We start from the raw sequence: 12,907 nt of genomic DNA on the forward strand, positions 1-12,907 counted from the left end.
TCCAGATAAACAGAAATTAAGGGAATATGTAAAAATCAGAACAAACCTACAAGAATTATTAAAGAGAGTCCTTTGGTCTGAGAACAAACAGCTTCAGACCACAGCCTGAATCTAGGACTCGAGAGTGTACCAGGCAGATACCAATGTAGGAGATAAACTCTCAAGGACTATCCAAAACCAAAAGAATTGCAACAGGGAACCAGAGGGGTTAATCTGTAGATGACAACATCAGAACAATAAAAGAGGGAATAAATGGTGTAAGTATAGAACTTTCTAATGGAGAAGGCAAGGTGATACCAAGTAGTAATAGACTGGTTCAAACCTAGGAAGACAAGAGTAAATTTCAAGGTAACCACAAAGAAATTTAAAAAACCTACTCATCAAAATAAAAAAGAAGACATAGAGTCTCAATAAAAACAGAATCTACAAAAACAAAAGAAATCCACAAATAAAAGGAACTCAGCACAGGAAAGTAAGAGGAACAAAGAAAATGTTAGCACCACAAAAAAAAAAAGCACTACAAAATGATAGCAATAAACTCACATCTATCAATAATTACAATGAATGTAAATGGCCTAAACGCACTCATAGAGAGACACAGAGTGACACAATGGATTAAAAATATATATATATATATCCATCAATATGCTGCCTACAAGAGACACACCTTAAAAACAAAGATGTAAATTTATTAACAAAGGATGAAAAGAATATATCAATCAAACAGCCTACCAAAAAAGAGCAGGAGTGGCAATACTAGTCTCAGATAAAATAGACATTATAACAAAATCCACCATAAAAGCCAAAGAAGGACACTATATAGTGATTAAAGGGATGATCCATCATGAAGACATAACCATAGTAAACATCTACACACCCAATGACAGGGCTCCAAAATACATAAAACAAACTCTAACAGCACTGAAAAGAGAAATTGACAGTTCCACAATAATAGTAGGAGACTTCAACACACCACTCTCAGTAAAAGACAGAACATCTAGAAAGAAACTCAACAAAGATACAGAAGAGCTAAAGAGCACAATCAGCCAACTTGACCTCATAGACATGTATCAAATACTTCACCCAACAGCTGCAAATTACACATTCTTTTCCAGCGCACATGGACCATTCACCAGAATAGACCACATCTTAGGCCCAGAGCAACCCTCAACAAAATCCAAAACGTTGAGGTAATATAACTATCTTCTCTGACCACAATGCCATCAAGGCAGAAATTAATGACAGGAAGAGTAAGGAAAAAAAATCAATTACATGGAAACTGAATAACACCCTGCTTAAAAATCATAGAAAAAATTAGAGATGGAATTAAAAAATTCCTAGAATCGAGAATGAAAACACATCATACCAAAACCTTTGGGACACAGCAAAGGCAGTCCTCAGAGGTCAATTTATAGCAATAATGCATACATAAAAAAAGAAGAAAGGGACAAAACCAAAACATTAGCTACACAACTTGAACAAATAGAAAGAGAACCACAAAAGAAGCCCACAGCCGCCAGAAGAAAGGAAATAATAAAGATCAGAGCAGAAATAAATTAAATACAGAATAGAAAAACAATACAAAGAATCAACAAAACCAAAAGTTGGTTCTTTGAGGGCATCAACAAAATCAACAATCCACTGGCCAAATTGACAAAAGAAAAACAGGAGAGGATGCAAATAAGAAATGAAATGGGGATGTTACAACATACCCAACTGAAATAAAAAGGATCATAACAGAATATCATGAAAAACTATACCCCAACAAATTTGAAAACCTAGAGCAAATGGACAAATTTCTAGAAACACACGACCTTCCCAAACTAACACAAAATGATGTTGGGGAAAATCTGAACAGATCCATAACAAGAGAAGAGATTGAAAAAATGATTTAAAAAAAAACTCCCAACAAAAAAAATGCCCTGGCCCAGTTGGCTTTACTGGAGAATTCTACCAAACATTAAGAGAAGAGCTAACACCAGTACTACTCAAACTATTTCAGAACATAGAAAAGGAAGCGATACTTCTGAATTCATTCTATGAAGCCAGCATAACCCTGATACCAAAACCAGGCAAAGACACCACAAAAAAAGAAAATTACAGACCAATATCTCTCATGAATATAAATACAAAAATTGTCAACAAAATTCTAGCCAATAGAATTCAGCATCATATAAAAAAAAAATACACCACAACCAAGTAGCATTCATACCAGGTATACAAGGATGGTTCAACATTAGAAAATCAACCAACGTAGTCCATCACATAAAGGAAAGAAAAGAATCACGTGATCATCTCAATCGATGCAGAAAAGGCGTTCAACGAAGTCCAGCACCCATTCCTGATAAACACTGTCAATAAAATAGGTATAGGAGGAAAATTTCTCAACATAATAAAGGGCATCTGTGCAAAACAAATGGCCAACATCATTCTTAATGGAGAGAGGCTGAAAACGTTTCCCTTGAGAACAGGAACAAGACGAGGATGCCCTTTATCACCACTCCTATTTAACATTGTGTTGGAGGCCCTAGCTAGAGCAATAAGGCAAGAAACAGAAATAAACAGCATCCAAATTGGTAATGAAGAAGTTAAACTCTCCGTATTTGCAGATTATATGATACTATACATAAAAAACCCAAAAGACTCCACAAGAAAACTACAGGAACTAATAGAAAGATTCAGCAGATTAGCAGGATACAAGATAAACTTGTAAAAATCAGTTGGATTCCTATACACCAATAAAGAGAAGGATGAAAAGGAAATCAGAAAAACAAGACTTGGGAATAAATCTAACCGAGGATGTAAAAGACCTATACAAATAAAACTGCTACAGAACAGTACTGCAAGAAACCAAAAGAGATCTACTTAAATGTTTTTCATACCATGCTCATGGATAGGTAGACTCAACATTGTGAAAATGATAGTTCTACCCAAAGCAAATTACAAATACAATGCAATCCTGATCCAAATACCAACAACATTCTTTAAAGAGATGGAAAAACTTATCATTACCTTTATATGGAAAGGGAAGAAGCCCCGGATAAGTAAAGCACTGTTGAAGAAGAATAAAGCAGGAGGACACATGCTACCTGGCCTCAGAACCTATATACAGCTACGGTACTCAAAACAGCCTGACACTGGTACAACAACAGATACATTGACCAATGTAACAGAATTGAGAACCCAGATGTAAATCCACCCACCTGTGGTCACCTGATCTTCCACAAGGGCCCAAAGTCCATCAAATGGGGAGAAGACAGTCTTTTTAACAAATGGTGCTGGCAAGACTGGATATCCATCTGCAAAAAAATGAAACAGAACCCATACCTCATACAGTATACAAAAACTAACTCAAAGTGGGTCAAAGACCTAAATATAAAGCCAAAAACCATGACGTTCATAGAAGAAAAAATAGGATCAATGCTAGAGGCCCTAATACACATCATTAACGGGATACAACGCACAACCAACAACACACAAGGTCCAGAGGATAAGCTAGATAACTGGGATCTTCTAAAAATTAAACACTTAGACTCATCAAAAGACTTCACCAAAAGAGTAAAAAGAGAGCCTACAGACTGGGGGAAAAAAAATTGGGCTATTACAAATCAGACAAAGTTCTAATCTCTAAAATCTACAAGAAAATCTAATACCTCTACAACAAAAAGACAAATAATCCAATTAAAAAATAGGCAAAGGAATGAACAGACATTTAACCAAAGGAGACATTCAAGCACCAACAGACACATAAGGAAATGCTCACCATCTCTAGCCATTAGAAAAATGCAAATCAAAACCACAGTGAGATACCATCTCACCCCGGCATTATTGGCACAAATCAATGAAACAGGAAATAAATGTTGGAGAGGCTGCGGGGAGATCAGAACTCTTATGCACTGCTGGTGGGAATGCAAAATGATACAACCATTTTGGAAAACCATATGGCGCTTCCTTAGAAAGCTAGAAATAGAAATACCATACGATCCAGCAATCCCACTCCTAGGAATATGTCCTAGAGAAATAAGAGTCGTCATATGGATAGACATATGCACACCCACGTTTATTGCAGCATTGTTCACAGCAGCGAAAAGATGGAAACAACCTAGATGCCCATCAACAGATGAATGGATAACAAGCTGGTACCTACACACAGTGAAGTGTTATGCAATGCTAAAGATCCACGATGAATCTGTGAAGCATCTCACAACATGGATGAATCTGGAGGGCATTATGCTGAATGAAATAAGTCAATCACAAAAGGACAAATATTGTATGAGACCACTACTGTTAACACCCCTGAAAAGGTTTACATACAAAAAGAAACAATTTTTGATGGTTATGGGGGAGGGGGAGGGTGGGGATGGAAAAACACTTAATAGACAATAGATAAGTGGAAACTTCGGTGAAGGGTAAGACGGTGCACGATACTGGGGAAGCCAGGCAAGGTCATGGTAGCTCCATAGACACATCCAAACTCCCTGAGGAACCAAATTGCTGGGCTGAGGGCTGTGGGGACCATGATCTTGCGGAATATCTAGCTCTATTGGCATAACATAGTTTATAAAGAATATGTTGTATATTCTACTTTGGTGAGTAGCGTTTGGGATCTTAAAAGCCTGTGAGTGGCCATCTAGGATACTCCACCGGTCTCACCCCTTTGGGAGCAAGGAAGAATGAAGAAAACTAAAGATAAAAGGGAAAGATTAGTCCAAAGGACTAATGGACCACACCTACCATGGCCTCCACCAGACTGAGTCCAGTACAACTAGATGGTGCCTGGCTACCACCACTGACTGCTCTGACAGGGATCACAATAGAGGGTCCCGGACAGAGCTGGAGAAAAATGTAGAACAAAATTCTAACTCAAAAAGAAAGACCAGACTTACTGGCCTGAGAGAGACTGGAGAAACCCTGAGAGTACGGACCCTGGACACTCTTTCAGCTCAGTAATGAGGCCACTCCTGAGGTTCCACCCTTCAGCCAAAGATTGAACAGGCCCATGGAACAAAACAAGATTAAAGGGGTGCACCAGCCCTGGGGCAGACACTGGAAGGTAGGAGGGAACAGGAAAGCTGGTAATAGGGAACCCAGGGTTGAGAAGGGAGAATGTTGACATGTCATGGGATTGTTAACCAATGTCATACAACAATGTGTGCACTAACTAACTGTTTGATGAGAAACTAGGTTTGTTCTGTAAACCTTTATCTAAAGTACAATAAAAAAAATTTTTTTTTTTTTTTTGAAAAACATAGAGTTCAGCCAACCAAAAGGTCAACAGTTTGAATCTACCAGCCGCTCCTTGGAAACCTCATGGGGCAGTTCTCTTCTGTCATATAGTGTCACAGTGAGTCAGAATTGACTTGATAGCAACGGGTTTGGTTATTTTGGTTTGGTGATGAAATATATATAATACAACATTTGCCATTTCAACCATTTTTGTGTACAATTCGGTGACATTTTTACATTCCACATGTTGTGTGACCATCACCACTATCTGTTACCAATTTATCATCACTCTTAACAGAAATTCAATAACTCTTAAAGAACGCCTCCCCATTTTCCTCTCCCACCCATCTCTGATAACCACTCATAAACTAATCTCTATGCATTTGCATCTTCTGGACATTTCATAGAAGTGGGATCATACGAAAGTGGGATCGTACAATATTTGTTCTTTTGTGCCTGATTTATTTCGTTCAGCGTAATGTTTTCAAGGTTCTGCTGGAATTTTGATTGGGATTAGCCCTGGTGGCACAGCGGTTAAGAGCTCAGGCTGCTAACCAGAAGGTTGGCAGTTCACATCCACCACCCGCTCCTTGGAAACCCCATGGGGCCGTTCTCCTCTGTCCTACAGGGTCGCTAGGAGTTGCAGTCAACTCCATGGCAATGGGTTTAGTTTTTTGTTTGTTGACTCATAGATCTGTTTGGGGAGACTTCACATCTTCACACTGTTGAGTCTTTTGATCCATTAACATGATATTGTTCTTATTTATTTGGGTCTTCCTTCATTTCTCTCAGCAATGTTTTGTAGTTTGCAATGCATAGGTTTTGCACATCTTCTGTCAGATTTATCCGTTAAGTATTACACATTTTTATGCTATTGTAAATGGTGTCGTTTACTAAATTTTGATCTCCTCGATTAATTGTTGCTAGTACTTAGATATATGATAGATTTTTGTATTGACCTTATATCCTGTCGTAAGTGCTATAGTCACCCAATACATTTTTACTTTATTGCTTTAAGTGAACAGTTATCTTTTAGATAAGTTTAATATGATAAAAACAGGAGATTTTATTTTACCTTCGTTTGTTCCTTCTGCAATTCTTTTTTTTTTTTTTTAATGTGGATTCACGTTTCTGATGTACGTGAATTTTCTCCTGCCTAAAAAACTTGTTTTAACGTTTCTTGCAGGGCAGATCTGGTGGCAGTAAATTCCCTCAGTTTTTGTTGGTCTCAGAAAGCCTTTATTTCTCCTTCACTTTTTTAACATATGATTCACACTACATAAAATTCACACTTTAAATTGTACAATTCAGTGGTTTTTCGTATATTCACAGAGTTGAGCACCCCTCACCAGTGTCTAATTCCAGAACATTTTTATCACCCCAAAAAGAAACCGCATACTCAACAGCCACCCAGTAAAAACCGGTTCCGTCTTGTTGACTGTAACTCACAGTGACCCCGTGTGTGTCACAGTAGAACTGTCCACCATAGGGTTTTCAGTGGCTGATTTTTCAGAAGCATATCTCCCGGTCTTTCTTCCAAGGTGCCTCTGGGTGCACTGGAACCCCCAGCCTTTTGGTTAGCAGCGGAGCTCATTAACCGTTTGCATTACCAGGGACTCCTACCCATTAGCAGTCACTCCCTAGCCTCTCATTGGCATGTTTATGTGTAAGGTGTTACTTTGCAAAAACATTTTTCTGTTCTTGTTGATCTTTTTATTAAGTATTGGATTTGTCTTTTTCATTCCTCTTAATTTTTGTTCTTACATTTATTTATTTTATTTTGACCATTTTCCCACACTTGGCTTATGTCAAATTGTCCTTTTTTTTTTCTTTTGTGTTTAATTCTTAGTTTCTTCTTCTTGATTTGTGTCCGTATCATCTTAACAAGGTAGAACTTTTAGCGTGCTCTCTCCATCAGCTTGCTTTCTCCACCAACTTCCATCAATTTAGGATTTTTAAATTGTGGGATGTTATGAATGTATTTCCTATTTTTCTTTTTCTTTTGTATATGCATTCAAACTTTACCAAGGCGTTTGTTCACCACTATTTCATTTATCTCTCACTGCATTTCTCAAGTTTTTTTCTTTTCTTTTCTAATTTAAATACGTCATCCAGACTATTTTCAATGTGGGCGCTTGTGTGTAAACCTTCTAAGGCTGTATGTTAAAGAATATTTTATGATGCCTTCATATGTGAATGACAGTTTAGTTGGATATAGAATTCTAGGTGCAAAGGTTTTTTTTTTTCTTTAACTTGTTAAAAATACTACCCAGTATTTCTTTTATCCTGTGTTGATATTAATCTGATGCCAGTCTAGTTCTTATTCTTTTGATGTGATCTGCTTTCTTTCTCTGGAGGGTTTCAGATTTTCTTTCGATCTTTATTACTGATATGGATCAAATTGTGTCCCCAAAAAATGTGTGTCAACTTTACTAGGCCATGATTCCTAGTATTATGTGATTGTCCACCATTTTGTCATGTGACATAATTCTCCTGTGTTATAAATCCTACTTCTATGATGTTAATGTGGCAGGATTAGAGGCAGTTATGTTAATGAGGCAGGACTCAATCTGCAAGATTAGGTTGTGTCTTGAGTCAATCTCTTCAGATATAAAAGAGAGACGTGAGCAAAGAGACAGGGGGACCTCATGCCACCAAGAAACAGGAGGCAGGAGAATAGTATGTCCTTTGGACCTGGGATCCCTGTGCTGAGAAACTCCTCAAACAGGGAAGATTGATGACAAGGACCTTCCCCCAGAGCCTACAGAGAGAGGAAGCCTTTCCTTGGAGCTGGCACCCTGAATTCAGACTTCTAGCCTCCTAGACTGTGAGAGAATAAATTTCTCTTTGTTAAAGCCATCCGCTTGTGGTATTTCTCTTATAGCAGCAGTAGGTAACTAAGACATTATTCTTGAATTTTTCAGAATTATATCTACGTGTGAGTTTTTTCTGTGTTTCTTCTCTTTGACACTCTATGAGCCTTTTTAATAAAATGAGGTCTTTAATTTTTGGAAATTTATCTGCATTCTTTTGTCAAATATTTCCTCCTCTTCATTTCTCTCATTCTGGGGCTCCTATGTCTGAATGCTAGCATTTCTACCTCTGTCCTCTCTCTAAACTTTACTTTTTATATTTTGTATTTCTTTATTCATTCTGGGAGAATTCCTCAGCCTGACTTCTAGTTTCATAATTTGTCCCCAAACTTTATCTCTTCTGGTGTTTATTCCACTTACTATGTTTTTTATTCAACTTTTATATTTTAGTAACATGTTTCTCCTTTATTCTTCCTTGTATTTTACTAGTTTGTTTCATGTTGGTATTATCTCCTTGTCTCTCTTGTATTATGTTTATTGGGCATATCTTAAATATTTGGCTCATCTTTACTTGTACCTTTGCTTCTGGAGGAATTTTTAATTTCGTTTTCTTGTTTTCTTCTGAAATAGTAGTGCTTCTCAGAGGCCTGGAAATTTTGGCCTGTGATTTTATGTTCCCCTAGGTGTACTTGTTGGGTATACGCAATAGTAAGTATTGGGGAGGGTCAAAGTCCAGACTTCATTCTGTATCAGTCCAGGTGAGTGGAATGGTGGGGGTGGAGGGCTGGGGAGTGAGCCCTAACCTGGATATTTGTAAGCTCTAGAAAACCACATTTTTTAATTTCTTGCCCTATAAAGTAATGTCTTGGGACAGGGCTTTACCCTTAGCCTATGTTTGGTTTGTTTTCTTTTTTTCCAAGGAGAAGCAGCCATGGAAAGAGGCATTTCTTTAGATTGGAATCTAGTAGCCTCAGGGAAAGGAGAAAAATGGGAAAGCCACTGCAGGAGGTTAGTCAGCCCTCACCTGTTTTTTTCTCAGTCCCTCTGTACAAGGCTTCCTCGTAGCCCTGCCCTGATCTTAGTCCTGAGAATACCTTTACTGGCTGTCTGGGTCACTGAAGGTGCTGGGTAGGCACTAATTGTCCCAAGGCAATGGAGGAAAAGAAGAGCAAACACTAACAAAACCCATTGCCGTTGTCATCAAGTCGGTTCCGACTCATAGTGACCATAAAGGACAGAGTAGAACAGCCCCATAGGGTTTCCAAGGAACAGCTTATGGGTTCAAACTTCTGACCTTTTGGTTGGTAGCCAAATGCTTAACCACTGTGCCACCAGGACCCCAAATGCTAACAGCTCCTTTCATATTTTATTTTATTATAAAAAAAAAAATTTATAGTTCAGACTAAAACCATGATACTACCTACCTGTGTTCCCCCATCTCTACATGCCCATGCTCAATTCAAAACATTTCTATATCTCTGCAGCCATCCCTCACTGTTTTCTCCTTATTTTGGTGTTTTTCCTCATTCTGGTCCTCCGTGGAGGGAGCCAGCAGACTGGGCTGGTTCATCGTCTTGGTAGAAATCCTGTAAGGCTTTCTTTATCCAACTTTTTTTTATAGGGACCCTTAAAATTAAATTTAAAATAGTTGAATGATGGGCGGATGTTGTATGAAAACATGAGTTATCCAGATGGTTAGAATGAAACAACAATAAAGGAAATAATTTAATAAAATTGTTGGTTTTGCATGAGATGTTCTTGAGGGCAAGGAGACATAGATTCCTTTTTAAAGAAAATCAGAGATTTTCTGTTTGGAGAAGAGCTAATCCTAGTTCATCCCAAATGGTACATAATGAGACTGGTATAACTGGTAGTATTAGCATGGAAAAGAAATGTTTATGCATTATTTTTCCTCTTTGTCAAGCTTTAGTCTTTAAAACCCAACAATTTCTTGAAGTGGAACTTTCCCCAGAGTGACTCTTTCAAGTGGTCGTTCTTTTGAGGTTTTCTGTTTTAACTTAACAATTCAAAGTAATTTTTTATTCCACGCCATGTAACATATATATTCCTTTTTAAAATAAAAAATATCTTTAATTACTTAGATTAAAAATATACATATGTATATTTTTGACTGGTCTTATTGGTTAATGGGTGAGATGCTGTTACATGGAGTCTATCAGTTTGGATATTGACTGAAGAGAAAGTGTCACTAAAAACAAGGTTTACATTCCAAATGATGTATCTTTTTTTTTTGTCACATTATTTTGAAAATTCAGTCAGAGAAACATAAAGGTACAGGTGGTTTTTTGTTTCGTTTTAATACTTTATAAGCTATGTCATAGTGATCACAAAAGGGAGATATCCAGAATGGCATAAAATAGTTGCTACCTTGCAATATCTTCAGGTTGTTCTATCCCTGCGGATATTTTATGTAAGTACACATGTTTCTGTGTGTAATATGTTTTTATATGTGTAAATACATATGCATGTATGTGTATGTGTACATATGTATATAAACAAATTTTATAAATATGTATATTTATAATTATTAGAATATAACAAATATTATAAATATAATACTTCTTTTTATACTTTTTAACACAAATGTGAGTATATAATACACACCGTTCTGCCCTTGCTTTTTTCACTTATATCTTAGAGATACATCAGTTTTACCAGAAACACCTTCTTTTGATTCTCCTTTTTTTTTTTTTAATTGTGCTTTAAGTGAAAGTTTATAAATCAAGTCAGTCTCTCATACAAAAACTTATATACACCCTTCTGTGTACTCCTAGCTGCTCTCCCCCTAATGAGACAGCACACTCCTCCTCTCTACTCTGTATTCCCCAGGTCAATTCAACCAGCTCCTGTCCCCCACTACCTTCTCATCTTCCCTCCAGACAGGAGCTGCCCACATAGTCTCATGTGTCTACTTGAGCCAAGAACCTCACTCCTCACCAGTATCATTTTCTGTCTTATAGTCCAGTCCAATCCCTGTCTGAAGAGTTGGCTTTGGGAATGGTTCCAGTCTTGGGCTAACAGAAGGTCCAGGGGCCATGACCTCTGGGATCTCTCTAGTCTCAGTCAGACCATTAAGTCTGGTCTTTTTATGAGAGCTTGAGGCCTGCATCCCACTGTTATCCTGCTCCATTAGGGATTCTCTGTTGTGTTCCCTGGCAGGGCAATTGCGGTGGTAGCTGGGTACCATCTAGTTCTTCCCATCTCAGGCTGATGTACTCTCTGGTTAATGTGGCCCTTTCTGTCTCTTGGGCTCATATTTACCTTGTGTCTTTGGTGTTCTTCATTCTCCTTTACTCCAGGTGGGTTAAGACCAATTGATGCATCTTAGATGGCCACTTGCTAGCACAGAAACACTTTCTTATTTATTTTTTTATACTTGCTTGGTATATCATTGTATAAATGTACCATAATGTATTTAACCAGTCCCCTTTTGATGAATATTTAGGTTGTTTCCAGCTTTTTAGTACTTACAAACCATGGTGCCATGAGTAATGTCGTATGCATATAATTTGGTACATATATGAACATACGTAGATGACAAATTCCTAGACATGGACTTGCTGCACCAGCATATAAGTACATTTATGTACATCTAAATTTTCCTCCAAAAATGGTGTAGCAATTTCAGCAATGTGTGAGACTACCAGTGTGAGATACCAGAGTTTAGAGCTAGCAATTACTGCTAGACTGCTACAGCTTTCAATTGATTCATTTGTTGTTGCTGCAATAGAGCTGTTATATGTTTGCTGTCTATTTTATTGTGAAGAAACTTAGAGGCTCTGCGTCTCTCGTAACCATAGCCATTCTTGGTGGTTACAAATTTTGCTCATCACTTGCCTGTTTTTACTAATTTTGAGTTTTGGCTTAGCACTTGTGTCTTATTACTCGTCTATGTTTTTGTGAAAAATATAATGTAAAAATTATCATATGGTGAAAAAGAAACTAAAGAATGATTTAAAAATCACAAAGATAAGATTTTTTTTATATATACTTTTAAATTAAAATGGTACTTTGTGGCTGAAGACGGAACCAATGAAAAAAAAGCCTTACATCACCTATAGCTTTGGCAGAACTTTTAGTGATGAAATACACACACACACACACACACACCACACACTCTTTCCCAAGAAAATAAGCTCATTTTGGGAAATGCAGGCCTTCAAGACCAAAGTAAAGCTCTCTCTTCACTTTGAGACAATTGCCATTTAATTCTCCTCAGTTCTTTCTTAACCACAAAAATATACCAACTGTTTCAATCATTTTTCTGCACAGGGAAATTTTCTATTGCCCAGACATTCATTAAAAACAGCGTGGAAGAACAGGCATTGGGGGTTTTGCTTGCATATGTTCATGAGAGAACCTTTTAAGAACTCAAACACTTTTTAAAATCTTCCAAATTTTTTTGTTAAAATGGATGCCTATAGGTTGTATGCCGTGTATATTCAATGGTCACTGTGTCCTCAGGAATAACATAAGCATCCCCTGGGAGATACAAGCACCCCAGGTTGGACTTTCTCAAACTGTCCTACCATAACCATAGAGAATATTATTTCTGATTGATACTCAGATCTGAGACTTAGAACTGGTAGGGGAGGGAAAGACAAAGGCAAAGAATTACGTTAGTTGGTATTATTTCAGGCACTGTTGGATAAGAAGAATAAAGTTCTTGAACCAAAGAAACCACTACGCTTCCTTCAGAGAAACCCAGTACCTCAACCTCGGCTTCCAACTCCAGCCTTGGAAATGAGTTCCAATGTAAGTCTGAAACCTTTACATTTGAAACGTAACTTCAGTATTGCTGTCAGTTTATTCTTAGGATAGTTTGGGTTGAAAACAAACTTAACAGT

At 37.5% G+C, this 12,907-nt stretch overlaps 1 protein-coding gene across 5 annotated transcripts in view; it reads left to right on the top strand.

Moving 5' to 3' along the window:
• Positions 1 to 12,907, top strand: part of CFAP91 (cilia and flagella associated protein 91) — an 88,133-nt gene that overhangs the window by 51,851 nt on the left and 23,375 nt on the right. For all 5 annotated transcript variants that reach the window (XM_049877325.1, XM_049877333.1, XM_049877343.1 and 2 more), the window contains one exon: positions 12,699 to 12,815. In XM_049877325.1, the coding sequence (XP_049733282.1) occupies positions 12,699 to 12,815 (117 nt within the window). The remainder of the gene's footprint in view (positions 1 to 12,698; positions 12,816 to 12,907) is intronic.

The sequence above is a fragment of the Elephas maximus genome, chromosome 1, assembly GCF_024166365.1.
Source record: "Elephas maximus indicus isolate mEleMax1 chromosome 1, mEleMax1 primary haplotype, whole genome shotgun sequence".
In the NCBI taxonomy this organism is placed as follows: Eukaryota; Metazoa; Chordata; class Mammalia; order Proboscidea; family Elephantidae; genus Elephas; species Elephas maximus.